This window comes from Uranotaenia lowii, chromosome 2 (genome assembly GCF_029784155.1).
Source record: "Uranotaenia lowii strain MFRU-FL chromosome 2, ASM2978415v1, whole genome shotgun sequence".
Lineage (NCBI taxonomy): Eukaryota > Metazoa > Arthropoda > Insecta > Diptera > Culicidae > Uranotaenia > Uranotaenia lowii.
The window spans coordinates 205,848,725-205,867,576 of NC_073692.1; the positions used below are offsets into that span (position 1 = coordinate 205,848,725).

General features: G+C 37.1%; 1 protein-coding gene across 1 annotated transcript in view; it reads left to right on the top strand.

Moving 5' to 3' along the window:
• The first annotated feature begins 9,116 nt into the window (after positions 1-9,116).
• LOC129745733 (metallo-beta-lactamase domain-containing protein 1) overlaps positions 9,117-18,852 on the top strand; it is a 536,297-nt gene continuing 526,561 nt past the window's right edge. The window contains exon 1 of the mRNA XM_055739054.1: positions 9,117-10,344. Coding sequence (XP_055595029.1) covers positions 10,131-10,344 — 214 coding nt within the window. The 5' untranslated portion in view covers positions 9,117-10,130. The remainder of the gene's footprint in view (positions 10,345-18,852) is intronic.

Consider the following 18,852-nt stretch of genomic DNA (forward strand, 5'->3'; position numbering starts at 1 on the left):
AGAAATGAAATACAGCTAAGCAAAGCCAAAACTGGATGTCGTTTTTTTAAAGTTAGAATTTTTTTCCCGGAAGATCTGTCATAGCGGTGAAAACTTTCATTGGACCCCAACATATCTATAAATTGTCGGATAGATGGATTCTTGACGATTTCAAACATCAATGAAATAATTAAATACAGAAAAGCTGTCAGAAGTTATGAGTATTTTAAAAATAAAATTGATTTTTCGGACTTTTAACTTTCTGAACCAGTTTATGAAAACCTGATAATACATATCGACATTATTTTGAAATGTTGAGTAATTAGAATAAATTACCTACACAATGAATATAATATCATCAAAATCGGTTAACATTTACAGCCAGGAGAACGAAATCAAATTACAACTCATATTTCCCCGAAACGGATATTTAGCGAACGGCTTTGGAAGGTTAACAATGCTTTGTATAATGCATAAAATTTGAATACATTTGTTTGAACGATAGCTCTAGAAAAAAATCGTGAAAATGGTGTTTTTTTTATACCCGTTAGACCCTACCCCCCCCTTAAAAGAGAACTCAAAAGAAGCTTAGCATAAGTATGAATATATAATAATAGGTAATTCACCTGAAAATTTTGTATACCATGAGCAGTTCAGCCACCAAGGGTAATGAAAAATGCCACATGGGCAATCAACTCTCTATTCGAATGAACACCAACAAAGATGGAGGACCAAATGAACCGTTCCATAGAATATGCACCCTGTTATTCACGATGGGTTATAGATTAACTTTGGGTTATACAAACTAGACGTTGATTTCTAGCATCTGGATGTTTTTTGTCTATGTTTTGTGATAAGCATCGAACTCCAATTAGTATTTAAACGTTCAGTTGTTTTTTTTAAAACTCTTTAACTCATTGCCCATTTCACTTTCGTTGTTGTTTCTTTTGTATCAAATCGCTCAATAAGTTAGTATGCATTGATTTGATTTGGTTTTTAATTCTTTCTATTCGAATGTAATTGATACAATAAAAAGAATTCCATTCGATTGAGTTGATAAATTAGCAAGAAACTTGGAGCTGTCAAAGTTCTCAGGAAAACACGATGTTCATTCAACTGATAACAACAACAAACATTGCTGCTGCTTCTGCTGCCCAAGAGCAAAAGTTTTTCGAGCCGCGTTGTTGTGTTGTTGTTGACCTACCTATATAAAAACACACACACCGCGTGGTGGGGTTTTCTCGTGCTTGAATAATAGTTTCTCATTAGCAAATCCTGCAATCCGGATCGGTTGCTCCCATCGTTACCGAGGTGAAAAAACTTAACTTACACACACAGCCATACCGAGAGGGGGTGGTAAGGACAACGTGTTACGATTTCCATTTTGCTTCCATTTTGAACTTTGAATGCTAGGTGATTGTATTGATTTTCTCGGTGTGTTTTTTTTGGTGTGAAGACGACTGAGAAACGGACGAGGTGCGGAAAAATCTTTGCAGCATTAAAACGACACACGACTTCGTGGGAAAATTCTCTCTTTCGTGATTGCGGTTTGCCAGAGTGTGTGTGAGTGTGCGATGGACCCGAAGTGTTTCGCTCTGTGTTGGAAAATGCTGCGAAATTTTGCGCAACTGTAGTGCCGAGCGACGACAGGATCGGATTGTGCTTCGGGTTCGTGTTTATGGTTTTTCCGTCGGATTGTGATTCGTGATACTTGCGGGCAGCCCCAATGGGTCGGAGCGAGATGGAGTTCGCTGTGTTTTGATAAAAGCGAAAATTGAAAGCACGTCGGTCGGTTAATTTTTGTGCTGGTAGGGGAGCATGCGAGCGCATTGATTTGCGATTTTCCGTTTGCCGTGCGGTGCTTTTCCCAACAACAACAAGAACAACCACTATACAGACGTACATGCCAGAGTTTACTTGCGTGTGATGGTATTGAAATTTGCGAGCAGCGAAGCCAACCATCGGGTGTTAATCGAGCTTTGAGGTTTTATTTTCAAATATTTGAAAAAGGAACAATATTAATTGCAGAACGGTTTTCGTCATTCGTGTTACTTTGCAGGTCATGTTTAGTTTTTGTTTCGTGAATAATTGGGTAACACAAACAGATCGTTAAAAATATCCTTGATGAATCTTGCGGTTTGAATTTAATTTTGAATGTAAAAAGAATAAAAGCGTCATTCCCATTTAGATTCCGGTTCTTCTTTTTAATGTTGAGTGAGACGACTGAGTTGCGGTGCGATCCTTATTTGATATTTAATTTCTTAATTTGAATTGTTGGTCTCACACTTCTGATTCTGAGACTGACCCTGGAATCTGATTTTGAATTCTGATTCTGAATTTTAAACTTGAGTTTTAAATCTGTCTGATTAATTGTTATATGTTTCAATGAGACATTATGTGTTCTAGAACTACAGACTCCGTTCGTTTTTGGCAACATTCTATTTTGGCAACATCCGATTTTGGCACATGTGCCAAAATCGAACAGTTTTTAGAAACAACATTACCTTTTAGTTTTCGTTATAACAGGACCAATTAAATTTAGTCAAACACCATAAAAACGGTTTTATGTTCTGAAATGGTGATAGAATGCAACAATAAAAACAAAAGTTTTTTTTTTAAATTTTATAAATTACTCAAAAATGACAAAAACATGAAAAATTCAAAAAGTAAAAAAAACAAATTCAAACAAAAGACTGAAAATGACAAAAAACAACTAAAAAATGATGAAGAATGACAATAACATCAAACATGATAAATGAAAACAGACATCATAAACAAAACAAGAAAAGTGCAAAATGCATCAAAAACATGACGACAAAAAATTAAAAATGACAACAAAAGGTCGGAAAATGACTAAAATTAACATTTTTAATAATAAAAATAGTTATTTTGTAAAAATATCTGAAAAAAAGTTGAGAAAAAAAGCGTTCGATTTTGGCAACACAAAATGTACGGGCGTGTTGTCAAAATCGAACGGGGTCTGTATATGCATATTTACAAAAAAATATCAGTTTTCTTTCTTTACATCACAATATTCTTAGCAATTGACTATTTAAAGCATGGGTGACTTAATTTTTGAAATAAAATGCTAACAAAATTTTTTGATATTCAAACAAAGCAAAAAATAACAAATATTTTAGGACTCTACAAAAATTTAAAAAGTATACGCCTGGGTTACCTAAATCATTTTCATCTTTATAAGAAATTTTTGTGGCTGTTTTGGATCAAGATTATCTATATACAACAATTAATTAACAATTCTCTTGTTGAAATGGTGATTGATACGTGTATAATTGCAGTGGTGGCGTCACAACGCGCCTCTGTCTATTTTTTTTTGTTTGAAAAAGTGACAATTTCGAAGCTAATGTTTTCTTTAAACAAATCAACAAAATAAGTTATTATTAGAAGTGATGTCTGAGGAATAACTTTATTATGGGGTGACTTATTTTTCTCAATAATGAAAAATAAGAACTGAGAAAATTGGGAATGGGTTCCTGGAACGGGTTCTATGATTGATTTATGATCAATGAATTTCTTTTCAAATAAAAGAAATTACTTTGGAAATATATATTCAATTTAAGAAATTTACAGTACAAAACTGACTTAGTTGAAAGTTGGAAAAAATTGGACCTTTTTTTAAATTTTAATAATAATAATTCTGTCTTTGAAGTTAAACAAAAAATAATATATTTATTATATATTTTCAGAGCAGAGTTTCTTTATTTTAAAATAATTTGCAAAGTTGTAAATGTTGGGGGGTAGTCAAAGTTTATCAGAATTCAGAAACAGCATTCAAGTTACGATTAGTTTAAGTTTCTGTAAAAATGTAATTTTGATTATGTAGTAAATTCGGCTCGGTAATTTTAAAAGTATATATTAAGTCAATATTTTAATTATCCTTTCTGTTGTCTGAAGATCTCATTGTTTTCCCGAGGCTTTCCAAACTTTTTAAAAATAAATTGAGAATCCTCTTGAAATTCTCAACACTTCCACAACAGTGGAAATCACTTTTTATACCAATGAATGGTATGAAGTTAACAAATGGGGATTTTTTTTTTTTATTATCTGACAATTTGCGACGGGGGTCATCGGATTTTCTCCAAAATTTAAAATTTTGTTCGTTTCAGCACCATTAAAAAACATGTATTTTTGCAGATTTTTAAAACTTTTATTTTTCAAGTTAGCTAACGTTTAAGTTTTTTTGAAAAAAAATTACCTTCATTTCAAACGCCCATAGCTTTGTCAATTTTCAACGTAGAATATAAAATAGCACATCAAAACGCATTAGAATGTCACCAGCTATTCAAATAAAATAACCAAAAAAAATTATATATTAATTTCCGGTATAAAATCAAGTGAATATGTTAAAAACAACGTCAAAATGTACCGTCTGCACCACCAAAATTTTTGAAACATATTTAATTTTATAGTCCTATCAATTTCACAACTTTTATTTGAAAACACCAAAGTGGGCCAAAAACTCCTTGAAGAGTTATGAAAGAAACAGTGACAATAAATCTCTTTTTTAACGTCAAAAACTAACAATTTTCGAACAACTGCACTCACATATAGGGACTTCTTCTCTTATCGTACGCATGTGCACCGGGGGTTAAAAATCTGCAAAAAATACCATTTTATAGTCAATTCAGTTTTACAACTTTCACCTGAAGACACCAATATGATCCTATCCTTCCTTCAAGAGTTATGGAAGAAATAAGGACCATAATGTATTGTTGCGCCCGGTACCCAGTGTAGGAGCGAAGTTGTAAACGAACCACGTAGATATTATTTTATTGACAAGTTATTTAGCTTCTCTTTTGAAAAAATTAGATCAAAGAACAATCAATGAATATAAAAGTTTCTAGGGTATGCTTAAGAATGAACGTTCGTGTAAATGGTGCTCTGCGTATAAGCACGTGACTGTGCGAGAATCGTTAAACCCTAACGCGGGCGCAACAATACATTATGGTCCTTATTTCTTTCATAACTCTTGAAGGAGGGATAGGATCATTTTGGTGTCTTCAGGTGAAAGTTGTAAAACTGAATTGACTATAAAATGGTATTTTTTGCAGATTTTTAACCCCCGGTGCACATGCGTACGATAAGAGAAGAAGTCCCTATATGTGAGTGCAAGGAGTTTTTGGCCCACTTTGGTGTTTTCAGATGAAAGTTGTGAAATTGATAGGACTATAAAATCAAATATGTTTCAAAAATTTTGGTGGTGCAGATGGTACATTTTGACGTTATTTTTAACATATTCACTTGATTTTATACCAGAAATTAATATATAATTTTTTTTTTGATTGTTTTATTTGAATAGCTAGTAAAATTCTAATGCGTTTTGATGTGCTATTTTATATTCTACGTTGAAAATTGACAAAGTTATGGGAGATTGAAAAGAAGGTAATTTTTTTTTTCAAAAAAACTTAAACGTTAGCTAACTCGAAAAATAAAAGTTTTAGAAATCTGCAAAAATCCCTACATGTTTTTTAAGAGGGGGTAGGGTCTAACACTTTCTAAAAATCGATTTTTTTATTTTTTTATTTTCTTATTGTAAAACATTTCAAGAATGTTGTGTCAAATTTTCAAGTCAATTGAAGCAAAACTGTAGAAGTTATAGGCCTTTATCTCCTCCTATCTTATACTGCAAGAAAGCAAGAGCAGAAACTTCAAACGCGTTTTTCTCGAAAGCACATTTTTAAAGTCCGTGGACATCGTCATTTGAAAACTACTTATCCGATTCTTTTCAAATTTGGAACATATTTTCTACATATAAAATACCAGACCCCAACGATTTTCTTTTTTGATTTTTTTACTTTGGGGAGATTTTAGAGGTGAAAAATGGCGGATTTTTAAGGGAAAAATCGTAGTTTTTACTTCAAACAGCCACAAAAATTTCATAAAAATATTTTTAAGTTAAATAAAAACGTTGGGGTCCAGAAAAACATCTATTAAAAATATTTTGCTCTGATTTTTTGACTTCAGATGATTCTGTGCTGAGATACAGTGTCCACCGCAAATCCTGTTTTCCAAAAGGCATCCTCGAAAGTGCTCCGTCACCGGCTCATTTTTCAATATTATTCTACGAAAAAATTACTAAATGTTCTTTTAACAATGCTTTGTATAATGCAAAAAATTTGAATACATTTGTTTGAACGATAGCTCTAGAAAAAAATCGTGAAAATTGTGTTTTTTTATACCCGTTAGACCCTACCCCCCCCCTTAATGGTGCTGAAACGAACAAAATAAAATTTTGGAGAAAATCCGAAGACCCCCGGCGCAAACCCGTCAGATAATAAAAAAAAACCCAAATGACAAATGGAAAACATTGCTGAGTATGTGATAGAAAGTGCCTTTGATGAGTAAAATTAATACTACACAATTTTCAAAATTGGTATTTTAATTTTTTTTTGAAATAAAATTAGGTGACAGCAAGGAGATTTCTAATACTTTTTTTCAAATTTTGTTGGTGTAGGTTTAGGTACATTTTATAAGAATGGTTGAAAAAAAATCTATTATAAGAATATTGTAATTTCGGGTAGAGATTCGCGAGCCACAAAAAGTCATTCAGTGGTTTGGCCACCCATGGTTTAGAGAAAAATAAATTAGACATAATAAGGAAATTTATAGGTTCTTTTGTTAAACCCTCATCCGCATTAGATTTTATTACCCTAATCAGCACTAGGAGTGCCAATTTGACACTCCAAGCTAAAATCGTCATAACTCTTTTTATATCTAACCGATTACAATTAAACTATCACTAGAAACCTTGTATTGTCAGCAAAATATGTTTAGAACATTATATATAGCTAAAGCTTATAGTTTTCTCGTTATTCAGCATGAAAGAAAAAAATCCGAAAAAAACATGCATCAGAAAAAGTGCTGTAGTTCATATATTACACGTCCAAAAAAATATTTGCTTTATGCATATGAAAGCTGAAGTTAATGTCTACATCATGAAGCCAAGAATTATTTTTTAAATTTTTTTTTAATGAAATGGTCACAAAAAGTTCAAAAAAGTGGTCTGAAAAACCTACTTTTCATTAGATTGCTAGTGAAAACTGTTTGAGCGGTGGTAGAGCTTTTGAAAAAATATCATTACAAATTTTATTCTTATTCTGACATTTTGTTGTCTTTAGATTTTTGATGCAACAAAAATTGAATTAACGGGAATTTTCCAAAGTTGACTACTTTGCGCGATTTTTTTACAAATTGAAATTTCATTTGTTTTTGTGGTCCACCGTCAGGTTGTACCCGGATTTTCAGTGCTTTTACTTTGTTTGGACCAATAAAAAGTATATTCATTGGAAAGCTCATTTTATCTACATTCTAGTGAGGTGCAACAATTCACGCTGTAAGATTTCACAAAAATATGAAAATTATAAACGTAAAATCATTCCTAAATTTCTAGAACCACAAGCAGCGCGTCCAGCAAAACGTGTTTGTTTGCTCTCCCAGCAGGTACGGTGGGTGGTGATTTGGGCAGAGAGCCGAGCCGAGAGCCGAAATGGAAATTTTCTATTGACAGTAGTCACGACACGCATCATTATTTCGGCTTGATTTGAGATTTGAACACTGCTGACATATTTTGATAAAAAAATGAAAATTTTCGGTGGTTTTAGTTTAGTCACTTTATTATAGAATTCTTTCGAATTATCACTGAATCTAGCTTGGATTTGTAAGAATTTTATATAGAAAAACTCGAGATCAAATGCCTAGAAATTGCCAGGTATTGTAAAAATGTGTGCTTATTTGTTCATCCTGAAAAATATCATTTCAAGGGGGCTCCTTACCTGTTATATTTAACATTTTAATTTTCATTTTCATTTTCTTTCCTAGTTTGTAACTTAAATCAGTATGATTAAAGTTATGTTTAAATTTTAATTTTTCTCGGAGAGTTTTGGGTCAATGGTCCCCATTAACCCCCCCCCCCCTCCATTCATACTGAACATTTTGAGAAATTCGAAGAAAGTGCATGAAAACATTTTGAATTTTCTGATAAAACGTGGAAAAACAGCTTGGAGGGGGGTTAAATATTTTTCCAAGTAAACTCATATTATAACCTTCCATTGAAAACTTACAGAGCTCAATTAGGCTGGAACAAATATCAATTTCTTCTTTTGTCACCCCCCCCCCCCCCCTTTGAAATTTCCAAAATCCCGAAAGGGGGAATAAATAAAGTTTGAAGTATTTTAAGTAAATTTCAAATAAACATTCAAATAACCGAAAGATTACAAGACAAAGAACCCCCCCCCCCCTCGCGATGTTCCAACTCCGAGTGACAAAAGAAGGATTTAAAATTTGTTCCGGCCTTATTATTCGGACTAGATTTTGGTTATTTATTTGTTATTATTGCACTTTCTTTACAAAAGTACCCTGTGGTTTCCATGAAGACATGAAGATGGCTCAGCCAAAAAAAAAACAAACATTGATTTAAAAAGGTCGTATTCGTTCTGTCTGTTCGTTCTGTCAGTTTCATCCCATTAAATGCGATAGTAAAATTATAAATCCAGTTTGCATCAAGGATAGTGAAGCAATTCATAATCTATTTTTGTTTTTGGTGTTTGTTTTTTTTGTTCATCAATGTTTAATTGAAATCTAAACTAATGATTTGTATTGCCATAACTATCACAAGAGTGAATAGTCGTGAAGCCGTTGACATCCAGTACCGAGATGTCAATACCACATTTATGTGTACGCGCGATAATCATTTCGATACATCAAACGCCAGGCTAACGGAGTGTTCAAAAATTAATTTCTTTATTGATGTCATTGTATTGAAGAGTGTTATAGAAACTTGTAGAAAATCGTGGACAATTTAGGAACATTTACATCCTGGCAACCCTGAAATAGTGGTACTGCATAACAGTGTTTGAGCGCAGTGATTTGTGATTTTACGCTTATTGTGTGCAAAGTTTTTCCTCCCAACATCGGCCCCCCTTCATAGATTTTGTTGGTATTGGTGCGAGCTTCGAGAGCAGAGCTTTTCCGTTGAACTTAAGCAAATCCTTTCTTTTTTCATCCTGCTCATGATTTGCGGCGGGCGGGCAGAGGGTGGCAATTTTCATACGATTTTTCGGCTAATCGGTTCTGGTCGGAATCCCTCTACCATTTCGAGAGCATTCGCCAACAGAGTTTCCACGTTCAGTCAAGGTTGGTCGCTCGACGCGAGCGGATGGTGAAGTAAAAGTGCGCGTAGCTTGTCCTCGTCGCCAGATCCCAAGGAGTAAAAGTGTTTTGTGGGAGAAGCAGCAGAAGGGGAACTTGGTGGTGGACTACGGTTTCAAGTGATCAATTTTGGAATGCGTGTACTGGAAAATAGTTTTCGAATGGTGAAAAGTTATGGTTTTGCGGGAATGTGCGTGTGAAGTGAAAGGGAAAGAACCTGTGTTCCCCGAATGTCGGTTGCTTTCCGTGGATCGAGTTTTAGAGGTCATGTTTGTCGATCATCGGAAGAAGAAAGTTTTCCTGCTGCCACAGATTGAATTAACCACCAGCTGGCACGGAATGGAATCTGGAATGTTCGGTTTTCGCTAAACCGGAAGTCCCCTGGACAAGCTACGCGCACTATTACTGGCCGTTGCCTTGCCGGGAAATCTCCTTGGGCAACCTTTGGATTACTTTGGGCCAGTACCCAAGCCGTTTCGAGTTTCTTTGGCTTGGAAAAAGTTTTTTGAGGCATCCATCGCTGCGGCGACATTTTGTCAGCGCCCGCCCCATTGCAGAGACCGTGAGTGTGGAGGAATTTTCCCATCTTTCGGGGAAACCACCCTCTCTCTCTAGCAGCGGCTCTCCAGCGAGGTGCGTCATTCGGCGGTGTGTGTTGTGCAGAAAAAAAAAATTTGCACTAACACCGCTGCCCTCTGTGAAGAACTATACACTAAATGCAACAACATTATTTGGCTGTGTTGTCGACGTCGTCATCGTCGTTGCTCTCGTCCTCGCCGTAAAATGAAAAGCCAAAAGAAAAGTTCAAATAAAAAATCCGTCCCCGCGTCCCAAAGCTGCTTTGTGTTGTGCGGAATTTCGCTAGCCGAAAAGCAAAAGAAGAGGCACAAGAAGAAGAAGAAGAAAAACAACCGGATGTTTTGTAGTAAGGGTGGCCAACCTTTTGGCATTGGAAAAGCTTAAGAACGAAAACCAAACTGAACATGAACCTTAACCAAGTCATCGTGTTGAACGAGGGTTATTCGTTCATGGAGAACCTGCCAGACCTTCATGGACGAACGATGGACAATGACACTGATCGTGCCGTACCTTCGGCGACGATGATGGCCAACTGTACCTGTACCCTGATCAAGAGTCCCGATTGCAACGTCATAGTGGACACTATGACACCCTGGGATGGCGATCTGCTTTTGCAAAGTGAGTATGCTTTTTTTTGAGTAACATACGGAGTTAAATTATGCTTTTGTTTTCATTACCTGTGTTGACCAACTAAAAATATTCCATCAATTTTGATGTTTCTGTTTTAAATTTTCGTCATAACCTTCTTGTGAATCAACACGGGTTTGCCAAGCACAGAGGGATTTTTTTCGTTTTAGAGATTTCCATACCTTGGGATGATTCATCCCTGATGGGGATTTTTAAATCCGAAAAAGGTCCTAATTTTTGTTTTTATAACGAAAAGTGGCTTATTTTGCCCCGTGTACCGTAAACTTTAGAAATTTTTCATTAAAATGCAGTAAAACATAGTATAAGCTGATATTTTTTTTTATAGATTTAATTATCCTAAATATGATAGTGTCGCTTTTTTGCCGTAGAATAACTAGTAACGGCTAAATAGCCTCAACATTTGAATTTGTTCAATGTGTGAATAAACTCCGATGCAAAAGTCAGCAATTCACAAACACAATAGGCCTAATGATCTTGGATGAGACCAGCCGAAATCTGATCTTGAGCGGAACTTTTTACTTTTCCTAAGATCTAGGCAATGATTATTTATAAATCTTGTCGAAATGTTGAAATAACAATTTTTTAAAATCTTTTCAAACAAGTTTTGTCATTTGTGGCCCTTGGAGCCAAAGATGTATAAGCACAGAGAACAGACGTTCAAGCTAGCCCACGAAACTTGTGTAAAAATCCCCTTTTTGAACTATTTTTTTGTTTTTTGACTGGGCCACCAGATGTCTCCTAACACACCAAATAGAACTGTCAAAACAAAGTTTAGAAAAAATAACTCATTTTCAGTCGGTTCTCAATAGGTCGTATGAGCTACTTGGCAAACTTTAAGAAAGTCGCTTTAGATTTTCGTAGCACGTTCATCATGTTGCATAATATAAAAGCATCTTAAAATTTATTAGCTTTTTCCTTCAAATTTGTTAGAGATACAAAGTTTTAAAAAATGATTATAATTTCAATGGCATGTTCGTCGGAATGAAAACTAGAGAGAATTTTAATTTTGATAGGTGTTGATAGGTGTTGAAATTTTAGGCTAGAGAGCATGTTGATGAAAAGCTCCCATGAATTGTCCCGCCTTTGCTCTACACTAGCTAACTATACATGAGAAACTGAGAAAGATAATTCCCATGTATAGCGAGCCCAGTGGTTTGAGAGCGTGATTTTACGCACATTTCAAAATTACGGCGAATAAAATCATATAACCAAGTTTTAAAAAGTGGAATGCTAAATTGAAATGCAAAAGTAGCCCGCTTTGAGATGCCTAGAATCAGTACTGCTGGGTGAGACTGATCGTCAAGAATGTGCCTATATTTGACTGGGCATAGGTGATGCGTTTTCTTACTTTAAGTGCGAAAGTGAAGTATGAAAACTTATACCAAAGCTGTTAGTTATTTTAACTGTTAAAGTAGTGCAAAAATAAATAAAGTGAAATTTCGCATAGTTAAAAGTAACTTTGATAGCATTTATCTAGCAAAAAAAAAAAATGGAAGACGTCCATTTTACTAAAACATGGGATTGATTATTCGTGACTTCAGCCAGAGTTCAGAGATTTCGCCTTTTCGAAAACTGGGCACTTTAAAGTTGAACTGTAACTTTTGAACGGCGCAATAGATGGCACTGTTTCAAGTCAGTTTTCAACGTATATTTTTGCTGATGGCATTTGAAATTTTACACACTTTACTGAAGATTTTTTGTTCGTGCTTGTACGTCTGTTCTTTGAGGTATATTTTCTGAAATTTTTTCATTGATTTGACCTTCTCAAATGGAAACAGCCTTTGACATCATTTTTACAAAAAACAAAGTATATGTAACGTTGATAGAGCCAGAGCTGACATATGAATTTTTATATTTGCACTTATGCCCCTTTCGCTCCAAACGTATGCACTTATACCCTTTTGTCACCAAAATATTTCACTTACACCCCTTTACCTCCTACATATTTTACCATTTAGTTGATTGGTATTGACAATTTGGTGTTGTTTCGAAAATAAAATTACATTTTTTTTAATTACTTCTACTGTATCCACAACAATATAAATACCACTGTTTTCGTGTATAACCTAGGAAGATGTTCCCGGAAGAAGTCCTCTTTGGAATCCAGCAAACTGTTGGTCGGAAATATCCACGTATCCGTATATTTTACAAGAATGGCAACAAAGTTTTTGAAAAACACTGGAAAACACATCCCACTCGAAATAAAACTAAGATTGAAATCAGTTTCGAGTTTCGATCAGACTTTTCATAGGTTTTGCCAACAAATGATGTATTCGATTGTTTTCATGAAAACAAGTTTCAAAATTTACAAGCGTTTTTCTCGGTTAGCAGTTTTTAAACATGCGACTCATATGCGAACAGGGGCAGTATATTACTACATAAAAACTTATGATTAATCAGCATCTGAACCAATAGAATTATCATCACTATCATTATGGTTCACTGAGTCACGGTTTGAGATGGAATCAGTCTGCTTAAGTGTTTTATGAAAATTGGAGGGAGATAATCTAGTAGTTTCTGCAGATCCTTATATTTTGCTGACTTGATGGGAAGTGTATCCTGGAAAAATTCGTGAGAGTTTTGACGTCGAAGGTCGGCTTGGTCTTGTCAACTTCAAGTCGATCTCCTCAAATGGTGTATTTTCATCCAAAAAGTTTTGTAAGAGATAAAAAGGCGTTTCTTCACGAAATTGCAGCCACTGCATATTTCGTATGCCTTTGATAGGTTTATTGCAAAAATGTACAACATCATTTTCGAAATGGACTTAAAGTACGGTTGCCAGGTTGCCCGGATATTTAATGCAAAATTTGAGAACAGTCCGGCCTGGCCCGGTTGCCTGGATTTCATTGGAAAAGTCCGAATTTATTCACTTTGGTATATAAAAGTTGCCTAAAAAACAAAATTTGTTTGGGTAACTTTTACAATAATAATCATAAAAGGTTTTTTAAAGCCTATGTTACGATTTAAAATAGGTCAATAAATATTGATGAAAAAATTTATTTTTAATTGTTTTTCGTAATTTTGTTGGGTTTTTTTTTTATTTTGTCAAAAAATTATCCGGATATTGCCTGGATTTTGTTCGTCAATTTTAAATACAAATGCCGGGATTTGGCCAGGTTATTATTTAAAATTGCCGGGATTTGCCCGGCCCGGCTACGTGCTGAAAAAAATCTGGCATCCTTAACTTAAAGTCAGTATGATATAATTTTTTACAGTAAATTTACAGCTTGAATTTTGACCTCCACAGTTATCACTAAACGCAATCAGATGTTTGACTGTTGATGGTAAATTTTCAATATAGTTCAATCGGATCGTGATGTGCCATCTGTTTAGCTGTTTGCTTGGCAACTTTAGCTGCTTCAACTTCTTTAAATGGTTCTCTTTTTCTATGCTTTTCTCGTCAATCTCCGATTGATTTTGAATAAATGTCAGTTGGATCCCAAGCAACCAATAGTCATATATTTACTTGAATGAAGGCATTGAAAGATAAATATTTGCTGTCAAAGAAAATCAACTACCCAATTCCCTTTAGTGAACTTTATGTACTCATTAATGAACTTTAAAGTTGCAAAAGTTATTAATACGTACGTTGTTATTTGTTATTTGTTTATTTTCATCAACAGATCACATATTGATCCAAATGATAGGTTAAAAATTAAAGACAAACTACAATTACACGGAATTTACCCTATACTATACTTAAAGCACTAAGGATTCTTCTTCGGAATAATTCTCTCGAAACGTCAAAATCAAAATGGTCGGAGAAGCGGTTAAACGTCCTTATTGCACCAATTAGCGCTGTATTAGCTCCGTAGTTATTCTGTCGGAGAGGAGCAAAGAGCTGAAGATTACGATTCCTCAAGCCACGGGATCGCACGCTGAGTTGGAGTGCTTCTAGCAGTGCAGGGCAGTCGATTCTAGACGAAAGCAGATCGGCAACAATAGAGGCCCGTGTTGCGGTCCGGCGGGCCTGCAGCGTGTCGATGTCGATAAGGCGGCAGCGGCTTTCGTAGCTGGGGAGTCGGAACGGGTCTTGCCAGTTCAGATTCCGGGGAGCGAAGCGCAAAAAACGCCTCTGGATGGCCTCGATACGCTCCGAGCCATTTTGGTAGTAGGGGCACCATACAGCCGAGGCATATTCGAGGGACGATCGAACCAAGCTGCAGTAAAGACTCTTGAGGCAATAAATATCCTTAAAGTCTTTTGTCATGCGGAATAAAAGACCCAGGCATCTGGAAGCTTTATCGACGATGTAGTTTGTGTGGATCTTGAAATCCAGCCGTTCGTCCAGGATCACACCAAGGTCTTTCATATGCTCAACTCGTGCAATTGCCTCATGTCCAAGAAAATAATCAGCCGATAGCGGTATACCGCTATAGCCGCTTGCGTGAAAACGAAATTACCGTACATTTGTTGCGGTTCAAGGAAAGGCAATTGACATCACACCAGGCGGCGAAGATGTTAAACTGGCTCTGTAATATGTTGACATCTTCGGGGCTGTTGATGGATTGATACAGTTTCAAGTCGTCGGCATACGCCAGTTTTGGTCCATCGAGAAGCAACAGCACGTCGTTGAAGTAGATCAGGAATATGATGGGTCCTAGGTGGCTCCCTTGAGGTACTCCAGAAGAGGCACGGAATTGATCGGAAAATGATTCACCTGATCGTACAATAAGTTTCCGTCCTACCAGGTAGCTATGGAACCATTCCAGTAAAGAGCCGCAGATACCGATACGATCTAGTTTGGCTATGGCTATTTTGTGGTTTACCTTGTCGAAAGCTGCAGTCAGGTCGGTTTGAGATCCCATGGCAAAACTGTCTTGCACGGAAGATGTGAACGTCAACAGGTTTGTTGTCGTGGAGCGTTTGGGCATGAATCCATGTTGTTCGTTAGAGAAATAAAAATTGCAATACGAGAAAAATGGATCTAGTACAACCAGCTCAAACAGTTTGGCGATCGCACATAGGGCAGAAATACCGCGATAATTGTTAACGTTCCTCCTGTCACCTTTTTTGTAGACCGGAAACATGTAAGCCTCTTTCCAAATGGAAGGGAACGTGGATTCCGTGAGCGATGATTGGAAGATTCGTTTTATAGGAGTCAGCATATGTGATATATAGCGTTTTAGAAAAGTCGCTGGAATGCCATCCGGACCTGCAGAAACACTGGATTTCAGCTTAGCAGTCGCCTTCAGGATGGTATCGTCATCGATTACGATGTGACGAAAGGAAGTGCTCTGACGTGGGACGTTACTAGCCGCCATAGTCAACTGCTCCGTGGATATTGAACCAGAATCAAAAGTACTACGGAATTTGTCAGCGAAGAGGTTACAAATATCAAGGTCTCGCCGACTTGTCTTCCAAAAACATGTAGGACGGTAAGCCCGATTCTTTCCGTTGGTCCTTAATGTACTGCCAAAACGATTTGGGTCTAGTTTTTAAACCACGCTGAATCCGGATAAGATAGCCCTGGTAACAACGCGTGCTTACTTTTTTATAAGCTGCGTTAAGTTTGCGATACTGGTTTTTGGCGTGGAGAGACTTGTGCCTCAAGTAGTAGCGGAGGGCTTTGTTCTTGAGTGCTTTCATTTGTCGCAACTCTTTCGTGACCCAGCTTAACCAGAGGCGCAGGAGCCAGTTCAATCGTAGCCAATTGGGATCCGTCGTTAACAAAACAGAGATCGAGCAAGCGACCATTCTCATTCTCGACGCTGTTAATTTGTCGGAGAGTTGCTGTGCTGAGTGAGTCGAGGATCAAACTAGAGGGCGTAGTAAATGAAGATCTCGCTGGATCAGCAAACAAAAAACCGCACTGGGAGAAACACCATTTAAGTCCGGGCAAGTTGAAGTCGCCAATAATAAGAATGTCGTCCTCGGGAACAGTAAGGGAACACAACCGGGAAAGGCCGCGGGAAAACGACTCTGCGAAGACCGCGCTTTTGGCTCGATCAGGGGGAAGGTATAAAACCCCAACGAAGAGCGTTCGAGTGCCCAGATCGATACGGATCCACACTAATTCCTGGTCGTTCCATGATTCGTCGTCGATTGGAGTGACTGAAAGACCGGATCGGATGGCAATCAGAACACCCCCGCCGGAGGATTTAGTGCTATTGTGAGGACCACGGTCACGCCGGAACACTGTGTAGTCGGAGCTAAAAACCTGACTGCTAAGGGTTCTATCGTTCAGCCAGGTTTCGGTGAAAGCCACAATATCGTAGCTGGAGCATGAGGTGGCTAGCAGATATTCGTTGACGCAGGAGTTGATACCGCCGACATTTTGGTAGTAGATACTTAGTTGATCTCAAGACCCGACAGACACACCGGATCGTCGTTCACTGGAACGGAAAAATCCATCACGGAGGGGAAGGTCGACGAAAGTTGAATACTTGCCTGTTTGTGCAGGCTGGAGAACCTCATCGCCGCAATCGAACTCAGGGCCGGGACGACTGATGCCGCACAGTGGGCCAGGAACCACACTTTTGCGGTCAAAATTGACTGCAGGCCAGAGGCTTCGTTGTAGCTCATCGGTATCTTCGACAAAGTTACTCGACTATATTTGCGCTATCTATTGATCGATTTGAACTAGTTCAATTTTTCTCCGCAAGGTGGCGCCAAAATCTAACTTTTTACAGAAGCAAGATACAGGCATGGTTTCTTCTACAAAGTTGTTTATTATACCTTCAACATCAACTTTGTAGAACATTGTTAAGCTCTATGTTGTGAACCTACCTTGCAAAAATAATAATTTAAGAAAACCTTGCAAAAAATGGTTTTTTTCACCTATTTTTATTTTTAGCTATACAATACCTCAAATTTCCACAGAATTCGATTGGAATAGACTCAAATGAGATATTCTAGTGGAAAACTTTTTCCTTTCGCAGATTTTTTCTGTCAAAATCGCAAAAAATAAGTTAAAATTATACATTTTTCAAATTGCTATAACTTGCTTGCGAGCAGTTTGGCGCACCTCATTTTTTGAGAAGTGACAGTGGTAATTATGATCTAAATGCATGTAAAAAAAGTCGGTGGGTTCTCGTGGGTTCCTTGCCAAATGATTTAATAAATTTGGTTAATTTTCTATACAAATTCACACATTTTAAGACCTTTTTCAAAGAAAAACTTCCGTATTTCTCGTAGAAAAGTCGAATTTTGTCGTTTCATTATTGCTTTAGTCTATCGCGATGCTTAATTAAGCGATTGAGCACATTTGGTCAAATTTATCGAAAAATAAAGAAATTTAAAACTGTTTTTTTTAAAATAAGTTTGAAAAAATTTATTTTTACAAATTTGATTAAAAGTACGGAAAATGTGCTGAATTATTTATTCAAGCATCGACTCTGTGCTATCTTACATTATTTATAGTATCTAAGTAGGTTTTGAGAAGAGGTTTGAGAAAATATAGATTACATTATACAGCTGCCAAGTAAAGTTGTGTTTTCTTCATCCGGAAATTGAGGGCAAGTTACCACATCTGGCGACGAGGATAAACCGGAAAATCCGGAAACTGGTAAGAAATAAGTTTTTCTAAAATCTAAAAAAAAGAAAACGAAAAAGTCTGCTCTTAGCAGAGATTGGCGTAAGAGCCTGATTGGCGTAAGAGCCTGATAGGCGTAAGAGCCTGGTTGGTGTAAGAACCTGATTGGCGTAATAGCCTGATTCAAAGATCCACTGCTTTATGCAGAATAATCCGCTGCTTTGCAGGGAAATGGCGTAAAAGCCTGAATTATTTAAATAATTTAAACCTGTAGCCAAAATTTCATAAGTTGTTAGTGAAAAATAACAACATGTTTGGCTGGCAACTGTTACCATGATACATTTTTCTTTCAGAACGAAGAAAATGGAAGGATGGAACATAAATCCGTTTAAATTCGGCCATCTTCCAGAAACACTAATCCGGAAAGAATGGATAAGATGGAAGAGAAACTTCGAAGTGATTATTGCGGCAAGTGAGGAGAAAAATACAACCAAACTAAAAAACATTCTCTTAGCGAAAGGGGCATGCCGCTGGCAGGAATCAGCGCGACTGAGTCGAAGGGCTCCGAGGTCTCCGTAAAGCCTGGCTCGTTGCGTCCCGGTGAAGAAGCCCGTGAAGAAGCGAGGATTTGATGATGCTCATGAAAGGCCAGATGATGTAGGTCGGCGTGGCTGGAATCGGAAATTTCATCACGCAAGGGGAAGGTTCCAACACGAAAAATGTACTTGCCTGTTTGTGCAGGCTGGAGAACCTCATCGCCGCAATCGAACTCAGGGCCGGGACGACTGATGCCGCTGGCTGGAATCAGCGCGACTGAGTCGAAGGGCTCCGAGGTCTCCGTAAAACCTGACTCGTTGCGTCCCGGTGAAGAAGCCCGAGAAGAGGCGAGGAATTGGTGATGTTCGTGGAAGTTAACACGACAGCTGTTGGAAGGTTCGGATGACGAGAAACTCGAGAGTCTTATGCGGTTGCTTGTCGAGGCTAAAGAAGACTCGTTGTCCATT